At 41.2% G+C, this 16,351-nt stretch overlaps 2 protein-coding genes across 2 annotated transcripts; one reads left to right on the forward strand and one right to left on the reverse strand.

The window, feature by feature from the left end:
* Positions 1-403: 403 nt before the first annotated feature.
* LOC308288127 (cytosolic sulfotransferase 3-like) lies at positions 404-3,128 on the forward strand (the record flags this gene model as incomplete). Its single annotated transcript, XM_080729472.1, has 7 exons — positions 404-542; positions 1,133-1,258; positions 1,400-1,500; positions 1,703-1,829; positions 1,932-2,029; positions 2,410-2,584; positions 3,016-3,128. The coding sequence occupies 7 exons, from the start codon at positions 404-406 to the stop codon at positions 3,126-3,128; spliced, it is 879 nt and encodes a 292-aa protein (XP_080585598.1).
* Positions 3,129-4,649: 1,521 nt separating this feature from the next.
* On the reverse strand, positions 4,650-16,351 carry mpnd (MPN domain containing). The gene is made up of 13 exons (XM_080728751.1): positions 16,201-16,351; positions 14,853-15,055; positions 13,036-13,257; positions 11,591-11,672; positions 10,829-10,907; positions 9,514-9,610; positions 9,335-9,407; positions 8,785-8,861; positions 8,434-8,602; positions 7,711-7,781; positions 7,404-7,493; positions 6,673-6,765; positions 4,650-6,061 (listed from the first exon to the last, which is right to left on the reverse strand). Exons 1-13 carry the CDS (start codon positions 16,202-16,204, stop codon positions 5,975-5,977), a joined length of 1,347 nt encoding a protein of 448 aa, XP_080584877.1. The 5' UTR covers positions 16,205-16,351; the 3' UTR covers positions 4,650-5,974.

Genomic DNA, 16,351 nt, shown 5'->3' on the forward strand with positions numbered 1-16,351 from the left:
ATAATAATAATAATAATAATAATAACCTAGGGCTTATTTGTTATTAGCCCTGTTATGTGACTACAGTATATTGACTTAAGAACAGATGGTGCAAATGTATTTTGCAGCTAGTTAAGAAATAACAGATCATAAACGCCTTGTGAATTTTACATTAACGGCTGGTGTAACTCTATCCAGGTAACCAACATATTTTTTCTTAGTATGGAAGAAATTTGGATAATAACTCATCACCAATGGTGTACATTATAGGCCTATACCTACTTTTTCATTTCAGTGTTTAAATGTGTAATATTCACACAGTGAAGGCAATTAAATCCGTAACTTTGCTATAATGTAAAAAATGTATTTATTTATTAGCAATGTGACATTATATTTAACTGAAAGTAGTGTCTCGATTTCACAGATGGAGGTCCCTGTTCGACCCAAACTCTTTGATTTCCACGGTGTCTACATGACCAATATGTTCACTGATAACTGGGACAGTGTACAGAACTTTAAAGCAAGAACAGATGATATTCTACTGGCTACTTTTCCCAAATCAGGTGTGTTTAGACTTATTAGGTTTACTTAAAATAGTGTCTATGGTGTGGCTCTGTAAAATGTCTTACAAATGGGTCTGTCTGTGTGTTTGACTGTCTTGCAATTAGCCTACAGCTGCCAGTAATTAAAGGAAGTACCTCCACGCACATACCTGTATCATAATTTTTATCAGGTCGTACAGACTATACATACAGACTCTATACATCGTCTGAATCCTAGTTATCATTTCGTCATTTCGATGACCATTGGTGACCCACCTGGCCCCAAGCCATAATGGCTATAATATAATGGGCGTGGCCCCATAGCCAAAGAGTGACTAATATCTGGTCACCACATAGTCATTTCGCGTTACTTAATTCTCACTGACTGGTCCCATAGCCAAATTCGGTAATTCGTGTCACTTTCCAAAGAACACGACAAGTACGACCTGATATATAACCACCTGATATATAACGACTTTTGTCAATTCTTGTTAATAGGAGTCAGATCCTCTCTCAGATGGCTTGGCCTGAGCCCCACCATAAAAAATATGTTTGAAGAAAAAGAAAAGACCATATACTGTATGACCACGATTGTACACCTTTCACTACAGGCACTACATGGGTCGCCAACATCCTTGACCTTCTGTATTTTGATGTGACCTCTCCAGAACGTCAGACACCCCTCCCTATCGCTCGGAGAGTTCCTATCTTGGAGTTTAGTGTCCCTCATATTACAGGTTGGATCCTCACTAATATATTAATTCAGTTTTATTTATTAACAATAACAAAACATGTTGCTGCTTTGTACGGTATGAATTTGGCACTGTGCCTTGTCTGCATTTGTTGCTTTCACTACACATCACCACCTTTGTTTGAAGGAGTACAGATGGTCGATAGACTGCCCACCACTCCTCGTCTTGTGAAAACTCATCTTCCAGTCCAGTTTGTGCCCAAGTCTTTCTGGGAGCAAAACTGCAGGGTAGAGTGAAATGCAACTTTTAAATCATGACCTAAATGTGATGTTGATGTGTTAAGAGCTACAGAAATGAAGCAACAGTTTAGTACTATAAACCGACGATTAAATGATCACAACAAATAATACACCTAGTTTGCTTGGTTCCCCACACTGATGTTTTCTTCACTTAAGCAGACACTACGGTGAGAACTCTCCCATTCTGCAGGTTGTCTATGTGGCCCGCAACGCTAAGGACAATGCAGTATCCAATTTCCATTTTGATCGCATGAACACGGCCAACCCAGTGCCTGGAGACTGGAGCAACTACCAACAAAGATTCATGGAGGGAAAGGGTGAGTCCCTCTGGCTAAAGTGTTTAAATGAGCCTGTTTTCCTTACGTTTCACAGCGTAGATTAGAATGTCCTCTGACGTTTTGCTCTTTCTGTGGTTTCAGTGTTGTTTGGACCATGGCATGATCATGTGACTGGCTGGTGGGAGAAGAAACAGACTCATTCTAAACTGCTCTACATGTTCTATGAAGACCTGATCGAGGTGGATGGATGTGTGTTGGATGTACTGTATGTGTGTATGTGTGTGTGTGTGTGTGTGTGTGTGTGTGTGTGTGTGTGTGTGTGTGTGTGTGTGTGTGTCTGTGTCTGTGTGTGTGTGTGTGTGTGTGTGTGTGTGTGTGTGTGTGTTTGTGTGTGAGAGAGAGAGGGAGGGAGTATACATTACAGCACTTCAGTTTCCCAAATAGTGGGTCGGGACCCATTTGTGGGTCACGGACCACTTTTTATGTACGACTCGAGTACAAATCCCATTTCCTACATTAAAGTCTAATCTCTCTTTTGGGTCTCGTCCTGAAAGGTTTGGGAACCACTGCATTACAGTACATGTTGGAGATGTTGTGTGACTGGTGCTTGTGTTTCTAGGATACTGGACGAGAGATAGAGCGACTGTGTTCCTTTCTTGGTTTGTCTCCTTCAGCTGAGGAGAAGGAGAGCATCGGCGCACAAGTGCAATTTGGCAACATGAAGAAAGACAAAATGACCAACCAATCGGATGTCAAATTTTTGGATTTCAGCATCTCTTCCTTCATGAGGAAAGGTACAGAGAACGATTTTTATTGATCTATGAAAGTAAAGAATCGGTGTGTCCATAAAGGTAAAACTCTTGCCGCAGGGAATCAGGTCAAATTCCTAGTTCCTAATTCCTCCCACAATTGGCAGACTTCATGTGTGCCGGATCATGTCCTTGTCAATGCAATGGTGATCTCTGCTGGCTGGCCTGTTCAGTGGGGAAGGGATCTGGGGAAGATGACCTGGACCTCTGTGTGTCTTACGTTCCTCGATTCAATTAATTGAGGAGAATATGCAGAGGAAATGCAAAAAAAGATCAAAGTAAAGAATTGACACGGAGGGAGAGAAAACTAATTCTACCCCCTGCTACAGTTCACGGTATAGAACAGTTCTTACTGTATGTATTGTATTGTATTGTATTGTATTGTACACGGTGCTTAAACTTGTTTGACTCCCCAGGAAAGGTTGGTGACTGGAAGAACCATTTTACAGTGGCCCAGAGTGAACAGTTTGATGAAGACTACAAGAAAAGGATGAAGAATCCCACTCTGCAATTCCGTACTGAAGTGTAGCCAGGCTTAACATGGCTGTGCATATAGTCAATGTCCATGTGTGTAGATTTACGGGTTATGTACTGTGATGAGTAGATTTAATCTGGAATTTATTTGAATGAATGAAACGTTATTTTAACACATCTGCATTGTACAGTACACATTATTATAACTAGTACATAGATCTGCAGTGGTAGGTGAATGGAATGAAACTACCAAACAAAGCACATATCCAACTAGTAGAAATAGGCCTTATTCTCTTAATCTAAACAAAGTCAGACACTCCAAGGTTAGTTATTAACGTAGATGGGAAGAGATGGATAGTACAGCAGTGCATAGAGACAAAAATTGTAATTAATGCTAGTCACTCACATGCACGCACATACACGTGCGTGTGTGCATAGGTGTGCCTGTGTTTAAAAAGTCTGGACACGCCACTGTCAGTGGTGTGGGTGATGGCTGATTTAAGAAGTCACACCTGGCCAAGTTAATTGGACTCTCACCTGACTGCAGGTTAAATCAGTCATCCCTGAAAAAAACACTAAAATCTCACGCATGTATGTCCTACTATTTTGGCTGGTAACTGTTTTGGCTACCATCATTTTGTATGGTATTGATATTAATATCTCGCTCTACAATAAATGTTTATACCCATCTACCTGATTGGGTCCCTCTATCTGAGTCTTGCTCTTTGTTAAGCATCAAATAAATGACTAACAGGTATTACTTAACATTAAACAGTATTGATATGACTGACTGAATGGCCCTTGCAAAAGCATTGGACGAAGTGCTATGAGATGCCTTGTTTGGACTTAGTGCCCTTTGCATGGTTCACAAAATACAAAATTTCTAGGGATGGTCCGATCAGGTTTTTTGGAACCGATCACCGATCACAAAAGTTTGATCACCCGATACCGATCAATCACCGATCCGATCAAGTTATTATTTATATTTTCTAAATGTTAATGTTTTAACTTTAATTCATTCATTCACTCATGAATTCATTTATATATTTGCCTTATAGTTATTTACCAGCATTACTATGTATTTATTATCATAGCAGTAACTAATTATTCCTTCAGCACTGTGGAAATCAATACCCCAAAATGGCCTCAAGTGGGCATACTGAACGGCTGGTTGATCGGATGCACCGATCCGATCGGATCGGTGAATTTACCTTTTGATCTAAACCACCGATTATCCGATCCATTGCCGATTGATCGGTAACATCTCTAAAAAATTCATATCCATTGACTCTAGATAAGAAGACCCAATTGAATCAATCGTGTATAGGAAAGGTATTAATTAACGGACACACTGACAGGGTCTGAAAAGGCTACCAAAAGTGATGTTGCTCTGTCTGGATGTACAAAATACATGATTTGATCCACCTATGTTTTACTTCCAGGTTTATATGAATCTGAACATGATTACAAATAATTCCTTGCTCAGCCAGCCTCCACAATGTATTGTAGGCAGCTAACTGTACTATCTATGTTGGGGAATCTCATTATTTTCAAATAAGAATCAGTCAATACAAAATAAAATGGTCACATTTTAATTGTTCCAGTGTGTTTGTTTTAATGGTTTGAAGGTCATCAGCAGGCTTAAGGCATTGATCTATTTTCATACATGTGTACCTCACAATTCACAATTGATAAATACAGTACAGATAAAGAGGAATATGGTTACTGGCACAACCAAAAAGGAGAAAGTCTCGCTACCGGTAGAGAGACCGCACAGGGACACGTTCACAGCACATACACCCATATCTAGTTAAGAAATAACTATAGTTAACTTACTTGGCACAAAGACTATAGGATATGACTTCTTCCAATTTGCCACTACCCAATCAAGTGACTTGACAAATTGTCTAGAAATACTCTGAAAGTTTACTGAACTAATAGTGGTTTCAATTGAGACTAACAACTGTCACAAGGACCAGTGTATATTGTGCATATCGTGAATTCCGAGTTATACCCACCAGCAGCCACACAGTTAACTCAACGTCCTCTGTTTGCCTTCGGGCATAATAGAGGGGGAAACTGTTACTGTATGTGAATACAGTATTTTGAACTATAACCATATTTTTGCTGACTTAAGTATTCTCAGTCAGAATTTATAAACAGCTAGTTTCACTGTTTCCCACAGTATTAGCTTAGTCCATAAAGGCGAATGCTGCACATTCAATTTCACACTGTACATCATCGGCAATATCCGCTCCTTTCATGGCAAACTGTGGCAGATATAGGCACATACAGTAGTAGATCCAGTGTGCAGAAACACATCTGAACTTGACCAGTACACACAGAGGCAGTACTGGACTGGTCCATAAAATATTACCCTTTCCATGACGTTGAGTATGGGAGCACCATTCATGCCACTGAATAAAAATGTGTTGTTTGCTTAGATTTAGAGAAAGACATCCTCACAATTCTTTATATATTATTATATTATTTTTGTATTCAATGGCAGAAATGGAATTCCATAGTTGAGGTCATTTTACTTTAGTATAACATTTAGTGTCCATTATTGGCAAGTAACTGCAATGCCACATGCTTGCTTCCATTTGTTGCTACAGTATCAACACACTAGAAAATGTCCGTCTGTGTGAGTGAATGATTACTGCCCTTCAATGTCACAGTAATGAGCATCTTAAAGTTTGAACCAAAGGTTGTACCAAAGTAAAATATTGCTCAGTGTTAAAGATACTGTAACCGGGCATTTCTGAAGCAGCTGTGAGTTCATTAAAAAAAACAGTCCTGTCGGGGTCTGTAAAGGGAAGTGCAGAAGAAAGGCATTATGAGAAGGAGCGACTTCTTGAGATGCAGTGTGGCCTCACACTCACGCAGCCGCAGAGGGAGCGCTCAGTGTGGGTTGCACAGCTGACTGTAGACGTGCTCCAGGATCTGGGAGTAGGCCTGGTCCTTCGGGGCGTGGCCGCTCAGCGAGCCCTGCGGTGGACAGAGAGCCAAGAAGTGTGTGAGACATGGTCCAACTTCATGGTTAAATGACAGGGGCCGTCACTGTGACTCACTGTGTACAAATGAATTGTACCCCCCGTTAAAAGATTTTTTTTCTGTCAACTGATTTTTTATTTCATTTTATTTTATTGCTATTATTGTCACTAGTCCATTTACATTCATTGGCATCAGCACAGATAAATAGGATGATATTTCATATTCAAATAATTCAAATAGTCCTCTGTATGACTGTAGTGCTCAACACTGTATATTGTGAGACTTTTTTTTGTAATTATTATTATTATTATTTTTTTTTAACCTGTCATGATATTACATCATCACATCAATAACAAAACAAAAAACACAACAAAGATAATGGTTGCGTACAGTCTGGGGTTTAAGTGGTTAAATGCCAAAGTATAAAAGTTATTTTCGCTCTGTCCTAATGGAAACAGATATCCTCTCAAGTTTTCCTCGTGACATACTGTATCTTAGGGGGAAAGATTTTAAGTTAAGGTACTGTAAAGTAACTCAGGGTGCCATGGATGAAAAGGTTATTTACAGGCCAGGGTGCCCTAAGCCAAAAAATGTTTAAAGTCAACCTTGATCTTGCTCATCATGGTAGTGTCAGGGCACCAATACTGGTTAAATTGGACAACATCTGGAGCAGCTCTGTAGTAGTCAACCAGCAACATCTGTAGAAGAATGGCAGACAGGAATTGTTTTGTTGATACATATATTGTATTTTCAAATTGCATTTATTGGAATATTTATTATATCCACAAACTAAAGAAATTATGAACACTGATGAAAACAATGAATACTTGATACAGATACAATAGAGACAAATATGCAGTATTTCCTTTACTTGTAATATTGAAAAATGCGTTTTCACAATCTCCCCAAAAAAAGACAATCTTTGTCGTATGATGATGTTAGCTTGGGATCCAGCGTGCTTGCTACGTTATGCAATTTTATTTTTAATGTTTTTCACTCCGCTTTACAATATATCCTATATCTCGGTGCCCAAACGAGGGAAACCGACTTGTGGTTTCTTATTGGTCTTTTGGGGGGGTCAGGTTGGACAACCAGTCTTGTCCAATGTAAAATAGGAGACACTTCCTACAATATGAGTCAAATGGACCCTGGACAGACCGAGAAGTGAAGTGTGGAAAAAGACGAACATAACGAATAAGGCTGGATCCCAGGCTATGATGATGTTGCATGCCGAAAACAGCCAATTTACAAGCTCACATTGTCAATATGTCACTTGTGAGCTTGTAGATCTACTATATTTTATGTTCTTTGTACATTTTTTTAAATGTTTAAGTACCATCTCATTGAGAACATCACTGGTGAGGAAGTTGTCTTGTACATAGGTGACCTCCACCGCTACTGGGATTCCATAGTCATTGGACCGTTGCTGTGTGAAGGAAGACAAACAGAAACCATCTCCAGCTCCACAAAGAGAGTCACTCCACCCCAAAAGAGGACAAGTCTTTAGTTTACCCTATTAACAGTGCTGTTTAAAATCAACATCGTCTGGGCCTCGATGGGCCTCGGGACATTTTGGGTGAGAACCAAGAGAAATATAGTTAAGAGTTTCATGTTAGGGTAGTATCCCGCTACTCTGTCCTTACCTCAGGTGGCGGTACGACCCAGAATGGTGTGATTGTAGATGCCACACCCTGGTTACCATGGTAGTAAGGGCCTGAAAAGGAGAATAGGGATACAAACTCAGTTACTCCCAAATATAGTCTCGCATGGCCTGACTGTTGACTCCACGATTTGCAAATGCTCCCGTCATACAGTCTGGAATAACGCAAGAAGAATGATGAGTAACCGGTTAAAGCGGAAGTGAAGCCTCCTACTCACTTCCGTTTCCGTCTCACATTGCGCACATTTATCCTAATATAAATAAAAATCATCTGAGCATATGTAGCTTGCTGCTTATCAGAAATAACATTTTAAAATATATTTTCTTGAACGGAAATGCCAGCTTCCATTACTCGCCGATCAGGAGGTGTAGTTCCAGACTCTATATAGCATTCAGAGATTGTGGAATAGTTGTCTGGCTACGCGAGACTACTCCAAGTTCAATCTCTGAGCCTACCTCCTGGACATAAAGATACCAGAGATCTTAACTAACCCCTGAAAGCCTTGTGACTCCAGCCTTCATATCCCCCAAATGTTTTGTTTTGACTGGTATACTTAAGTACTTAATTTTGACACTAAAAGGCACATTGGCAACTGGAATGTCTGATTTCTTATTAAACTTTCCTCAATCAATCAATCAATCAATCAATCAATCAACAATCAATCAATCAAATGTTTATGATCAATAAGCAGGGAGTGGGACTGACCACAGATGATTCCCAGACAGGGTTGGAAGCCGTTGCTTGAGCCCTGCAGCCTCAGTTGGTGGTCCATCTGAGAGTCGATGTCCTGCAGCGAGGGGAGAGCTGGCCCCCGCGGGTGACTATGGTACCAGCCCACCAACGACAAGCCACGCATGAAGAGGTTCTGACAGATCTGCAACATCACACAACAACAGCATTGTACCATCGGCAACGGTCTGGAGATTCTCTAAATATCAGTGCACATAGGGAGGGAGCAAATAAAGCAGTGGTTCACTGTAAGGTTTTATGTATAAAGAATGATATTTATAGGTGTTGCTGATATGCCACTACAAAACACATTGTCCTTTGTCTTACCTCCTCTTCCACAGCAGAAGCAGATTCTCTGTCAGCTAGTCGGGTTCGACAGGGAAAGGCCCTTAAGACCGTCAGCACTGAAAGACAACCAGGGACACAACAAAGAGAAGAACACTGCTATTAAGGTTTTACCTGTACGTAATGTTATTGTCAGTATGTGCATTTCTGTGCCTTATTTCGAAGTGTGTTTCTTGTAACTTATTTTGAAGTAACAGTGTTGTCTTTCCAGTGTTCCATAATATATAGTTACCTGTCTTGTCTCGCCACCTTGTGATTATTGTTCATTTGTGTTTGCCCCAGCCAATCCCTGTGTTGATTGTCCTTTAGTTCGCCTGTGTCTTGTTATTTCCCAGTGTATTTATACCTGTCTGACTCTATCCCTCAATTTGGCTGTCTCTTTAACCTGTTTTGTAGTCAGCTCTTGTTGCCTATGTTGTAAATAAACTCTCGTCTTCCACAACAAGATGTATGTCTTCCTTGCATTTGGGTCAAACTAGGAAACCGCCTCCGACACTTAACTGAGGTTTCACAGTTCATACAGAGTACTCACGTTGTGTGTTGGTGTCCCAGCGTCCTCCCAGATAACCCACCACCTCGCTGGTGGTCAGGTGGCAGTGGAAGTCCTGAGGAGAACACAGAGGCATTAAACTCAACTACAATTACAGGCGCATGTCAGTTACTGCTGTCGCTGGAGTTGAGTTGCATGTTTTAGACGTGGTTGATTCTTACCATTAGCAGCAGCACATTACTGGACACGGCTACATTGAATGGCTGGAATCTGTTGATGGCCGAGAAGGCCGACAGCTCCACTAGTGTGTGTGGATCTCTGAGGATACAGTTCAACGCTAGTTCAGATCGATTCATTAAGATGAATTCATAACATGCCTAATACGTTAATTGAGTAGCTTTTACACCTACTTGCACTTTTTCCCAGTACTTTCTAAAATCATTTATTCTATTTTACATTTTTTTGACAACTTTTACTTGAGTAGTTCCGACACAAGTAATTTGTATTCTATGTGAGTAACATTAAAAGCTGATTTGAACCCGGTTTCCTGCCCAAGTGCTGAAGCTTTTACCACTGCAGCTAACCCCAGGGCTCCACTGGCTGCGTCGCGTTGCTCTGCGTCTTGACGGCGTCATTGACGCCGTCACATTGGCGTCCGACCGGCTCCACCGCAGCGCAGCGGCTGTGACTGTGAGGTATTCATTCTATGGCCAATATAGCCCATTTCCAAAACAACATGAAAATCACGTTCAAACAGGAATAAAACTATGAATGTGAACGTATAGAGCGCACTATGTTCACAGCAGAGAGCAGCAATGCACCACTGACCACTTTGTCATGGTTATAGCCTGTTGTACATAATTTTATCAAAGTAGACCGCTGTATATTACATACAAAGATATGCTAGGATTTTTGGGATTTCTAGTCACCCTTGTGAATGGATAGCCAACAGCAGAAACGCACGTATACTAGCCTACATTTAAATATAGGCCTACAATGCATTTATTCATATTTTATACATGACTGGACGTTGTGGACACCGTCAAAAAATTGAACCGGGGCGATTTTTGAGTTTGGACGCCGTCAAGGGAGCGTCCGACGCGGACGTTGACGTCGCCAGTGGAGCATCCCTTCATTGATTAAAACGGGAGCGTTCCCAACGCTGACGTTGACGCGACGCTCGACGCGCCCGGTGGAGCCGGGGGGTAAGAGAGCCTACCTGCTTGCTCTGGGGATAAATTGAATCTTGACCTTCAAGGCCAAAACTTGTGTCAAATGATCAGATCCTATGTCTAGTTGACTAGGTGACAAAATACAACCACCCCACTTGTATAAGTTATATTGTATTAACATACTCTACCATACGGATTGCACACAATTACATTTTATGCTTATAAGAAAAGGTTACATAGTGCTGCTTTAAGCCAGAGTAGCCTACTTCTACTTTAGTAGCATATTCTAGTACTCTCTTGTATGCTACATCTACATGTACTGCACATACAGTGACATGGACGAAAGCTGGAAAAAAGCCAGTACCTTGCAGCATCCCTGGTACCCAAGGAGCAGTATCTGACAGGGATTCTCTCGCGGTCCGTTCTCCTTGACATTATGAGGTCTGTAATGTTAAACATTCTATATAGCATTTATTTTTACACTTTGCTAGTTTTGCTGGAAAAAAAGAAAAAAGAAATAGATAGATGAATACATAAATAAATAAATAAATAAATAATAATAGGCTTATAATAATAATAATAATATAATGGAACAAGTGAAGACAAAGTTGCATGCTCATTTCCTATAACCTTTTAGTGAAATTTTTACATTGCCAATAATACATACATGTAATGTATTGCATGTAATCTAAATCAGTGGTTCTCAACCTGTGGGACAGGGGGCGTCCCCAGTCCACACATGATTTTGGGAGGGTCCCCAGATGTCAGTGAACTAAGACTTTTAATACTTTAAGACTTTTTAATAATACTTAAAAGAGATCAACAAACTACAGTATACTATACAAACTGGTCAAACATTGGCCAAATTGTCAAATAATATAAGAAAGAGGCAAACATTTTGAAAATAGCTTGTAGATTCACAATATTTATCTGTGGAACCGAGTCAAACTACGTAAATGTATTGCCTCAATTCCTATACGATTTCAAGACTGTCAGGGTGGGGGTCCCCTGTTCAAATAAGATTATTTTGGGGGGTCGAAGCCATAAAGGTTGAGAACCACAGATCAAATGGCACAAAGAATTTAGAATACAATTGAATGGGTTTTACTGTTCAGCCCAGGTTTACCGTTCTTATTCTTCTCATCCGCCTGCACAGCAGCTTTCCCCTCCTCTTCGTCCTCATCATCATCCTCTTCACTCACCAGGCTCTGGTGTCACAGGGAAACACAACGGTGAAAACATTTGAGGAGGATCTTTGGTGTACAAAAAATACTCTTCTATGATAATATTACAGATCTCCCTCTAGCCTCTCCTGCAAACTAATTTTTCCTCCTATAGTCTTCATTTCCTCTCCCTGCACATGAGCACACATTGATTTAAAGAGGTGGTGATTTCCCCCCCCCTCTAAAACATGATTATCAGGTATTATGATTATACTAGGAGGAAGATTTTTTCCAAAAAAGTATACAGAAAGAGTTAAAATTGGGTTTTTATGTGTATGTTCATTAAGTATGCATGGATGTCATGGTGGGTGGTGACCCAGCTTAAGTTAGCCACACCCCACAGTGTTGGGTGAATGGTAATTAGGGGAGGAGTTGATTCTGTGATGTAAAAGTATCTGTGTTTTTTAACTGACACTTTTGACCACAAGGTGGCAGCCTTCAAGAGAAAACAAACAAATACCAAGAGAATACATAATTGCTCATAGAAACCACACCAGGGGGTCCAATGAGTACTTTCAACCTCATAGACACATGAAAAACAGAAAAAGTACAAAACTATGGCACCACCTCTTTAACAAAGCCAGCGAGGCTGTCTGCTTCCTGAATCCTCATCCATACAGAATAACTCACACAGCTATATTGGCTATTATTCTCTAAAATTCCATTGTGCTGCCTGAGGGCCTCAGAAAGGGTCTGTGACATGAAAAAGTTTGAGAACCACTTGACATTATAGAAACATAAGTTTTTCAGAAAACTTTAAGGATTTAGAGGACATTTTGTCAATTCGGACTCGCGAAGCGTCGCGAAAAAGCGACCAAAAAATGCAAAGTATTCGCCTTACACCTTTTCCCATACACACCAAAGACGCGAATATGCGTATAAAATTTGCCAAATTGAATAAAGTTATCTGTTGGTCGAATTGTTTGGGAATTGTTTTACCCAAATATTTATTTTAAAAGATTAGTTAGTCTTTTTGCAGATATAAATTATAATAAAACACATAAACCATACTTTTACCAGTAAGAAATACGAGTACTTTTACCCACCACTGACGGCAATACCAGCAAGCAGCCACACACACGAGACGACACTGTTCCCCTCGGCCTCAATGCAACGAGGCCGAGGTCGACCAAGTCCTCCCTCTCTCTTTAAAAAGGATAGAGTGAGCTTGCTTTGATACAGAGAGATAGAGGAGTTCGACTGCGAACGTACGCTAAATTCGAAACACTCAAAACTTTTTTGAAATTCGTGGTCGGTGTGGAAGCTTGCATTGACTTTATAATGTTTATAAGGCATTGACTTATTAAATGGGCCTAAAAAGGAAATAAAGAAATGCCTGGTGTCTCACCATGTCTGCGCTGGGCTGGTACTTCTGTAGCCAGGTGGTTTTGTACTGGACCAGCTTCTGTCCCCGGTAGCGCACCGAGGCCCAGCCACAGCCGGACTTCTTAGCCGGGTTGACCAGACGTTTACAGTGAGTTGCCCAGGCACTGGGGGAGTTGAAGATCTGGCCCGTCTCCACCCAGCGGATCTTCCCGTCGTTTAGCAGGTCTCCCACAAACTTCTTCCCCTTATTGGGCAGAGAGGAGGAAGACAACGGTGAAACCTCGGGTTCAGTTGACAAAGATCACTTCCTCCCATGCTTATCATGCATGCTCATGGAATGGAATACAACCACTCCAAGGACTACAAACTAAACGTTTGTTTAGCCTGCCGTGGCAAATTGGCTACCCCGCTCCAAACCAGGTAAGGTTGAGGTGGAAGCATGACATGACGTTTTGTCTTATGACCGTCATGATGTCTGGTTTTCTTTTTTGCTTTGCACTGGCAGATTTGTCTGGTTTGCAGGCTAGTGTTATGGCTTATGGGGCTTTATTTGAAAAGTTCAAATAAGCTGCATCAGTATGGCATGTGTCATTACCAGTGTTGCTTTGGGATTTTCTTTTCAGGGCGGACGGTCATTTATTGACGTCACGTGCATGCACGCACACGTGCCTCTAAAGGCTATTTAGAAAGAAAGGATGTCAGCAGATCTAATGGTGGGAAAGCAATAACAATGTTTTCTAGTCTTAATTACATTTGCATTGTCACTTAAGATTTTATTTTCTAGTTTCATTTAATTCATTTAGAAAATACAGCTCTGCAGTAGAAAAACAAAGTTTGCCTTGAACGAATCTCAAACAGTAGCCTAAATACCACAATAATGGAGCCATGTATGAGGACGCACACACATCGACACATGCACATGCAGTCACCGCTGGAAACCTAGGTGTTAAAGTAGGCTAGGCTACAGTATATCCACATGAATAGGGAGGACTTGGGCTTGTGAATCTAGGGGGGATGCGCTGCTCACCACTCAGTGCTGTGTCCTGCTTTATACAGCGGATGAGGATGCTCACACATTCACCACTAGAAACCTGTTATGCAAAGTAGTAGCCACTGATTAAAGTACTTAGCTTGTAGTTATCGGGGATTCGCGGGGTTGTCACACTCGTGCACCGTTCGGTGCTGTCCGTGCGAGTGCATGTGGGAAATATATTGACCACACGGTGTCCGGTCGCGTCCGGCCTTGAAATCGCTACTGGTCATTACCAGGTAGTGTATGGACAATATTCAGGATAGCATGGGGCGTCACAAGGGGTGGAAAAGTGGGACTGAGTTACTAGGGCCCAAGGTGGAGGGGCCTTAATTATTTTATACTTTAGCTATTGAGAAATAGCAGATCTACAAGCTCACAGCGCGGCACTGTAGATCTGCTATCTTTGAATATAGCCTATGGATTTGTAACTCAAATTTTGCTTCTTAGAAGGATTTGAAATATTCAAAGACACAAATTTTCTCGATATTTCAAAAATAGCAAGTGCCGTGCTGCAAGCTTGTAGATCTGCTATTTTTCAACAGTTAAAGCACAAAATAATGTGCAATTACACGTTAAACCCCCTCTCCCCTTATGAAGAACATTCATGGGGGGCCCTCAGTGAATCCTTGTACCCAGAGCCCAAAGTTTGGTGCGACGCCCCTGATGGCATGTATGTGTCATTACCAGGTAGGGTATGGACAGTATTCAGTATAGCATCATGTGTCATTACCAGGTAGTGTATGGACAGTATTCAGTATGTGTCATTACCAGGTAGTGTATGGACAGTATTCAGTATGTGTCATTACCAGGTAGTGTATGGACAGTATTCCATCTCCTGGCTCCACCAGGCCATCTTTGAGCAGCACTCTCAGCGTGATGCCCCTCCTGGTCAGTAGGGAGCCCCGGCCCGAGCTGGAGCGAAGTTCTGCCTCCTCTCCTCCACTCAGCTCCTCCTCATCCTCCTCTGCTCCATCCTCCACCGCCTGTGGAGAACTGGGTGGCTCAGAGTCTGAGGACCACGCACGCACGCACGCACGCACACACACACACGTACGCACACACACACACACACACACACACACACACACACACACACACACACACACACACACACACACACACACACACACACACACAAAGTATGATGTGATACAACAGTGGTTCTCAACCTTTTCAGACCGCCAAAATAATCATATTTTAACTGGACCCCCCAACCTGACGAGCACTAAGAGTTCTATTGTGAAAATAGAACTACATGCTCACTGAGCATTTTCACAATTTCTCTAATTTCACAATTTGTGCCTCTAATATTTGACAATTTTGCCAACGTTTAATTTGTCATTTTAGAGGTATTAAAAAGTCCTTAAATTGTCACTGAAATGTGCAGATGCACTCTATACACTTAAAAGGTATGTTGATTTGTTTACTGTTGAGTGAGAAAACAATGTTACACATTAAGTTAATCATCTGGGGGGCCCCCCCAAAATAACTTGGGGACCCCCCTGGGGTCCAGACCCACAGGTTGAGAACCACCGTGATACAACATAAAGAATATGAGATGATAGTTTATCATATTTCTGACAACCAACATCATGCGATTGTGTTCTTATTTGAACTCTTGAAGGGTGTGTGTGTGTGTGTGTGTGTGTGTGTGTGTGTGTGTGTGTGTGTGTGTGTGTGTGTAGTTCAACTTTTGCATTTTTTGTTCAGGTACTTGACTTTCATATGATATAGGCCTACCTTAATTGGCATAAATAACTATATTTCCCGATTGCTGTAATGTTACAAGTGCGATCATTTGTAGCTATAGGCTAATAATGGCTTTAATGGTCAGCCTATTGTAATGGCAGCCGGCGTCTTTCATAATAGCTAGCTGTAGGCTGAAAACAAACAATACCTGAGTCATCTCACAGCACGGGGACAAAAAGACCCGATAGATCATCTAAATGTCCATTTCATTAATTACCACTGTGCTATTACATAGGTTATAGGTTACACAGCAACAGTATGCGGTCTACAGGGTCTTTTGTTTTTCCACGTCCCATTAGAATTGTCTTTCTCCGCAACAAGACGAGGCCTGGGTCCTCCTCCCTCCTCAGTCCTTTTTTAATTTCACTAAAACACATAATTAAAAGGCTGTTTCATTATCCTCACCCATTATCTCCGAAAGCGTCGGATATCGCCTTTTAAAAACTCCCGTCAAAAAGGTGCTCCTATCTTATTTATTTTTTAAAAAGGCACTTTTTTAGCTGTGAATAATATAACAGGTTTGAAAATAAATAACACTTGGTCACATTACGTTCCA

The sequence above is a fragment of the Nannobrachium achirus genome, assembly GCF_963921795.1.
Source record: "Nannobrachium achirus genome assembly, chromosome: 1".
NCBI lineage: Eukaryota > Metazoa > Chordata > Actinopteri > Myctophiformes > Myctophidae > Nannobrachium > Nannobrachium achirus.

Excerpts from the sequence above, each read along its gene's own strand:
- mpnd (XM_080728751.1), bottom strand. Across the intron at positions 10,908-11,590 it reads GGATGAGAAGAATAAGAACG|ACCTCATAATGTCAAGGAGA; the intron begins GTAAACCTGGGC and ends TTAACATTACAG. Across the intron at positions 8,862-9,334 it reads CTGGGACACCAACACACAAC|TGCTGACGGTCTTAAGGGCC; the intron begins GTGAGTACTCTG and ends GTTGTCTTTCAG.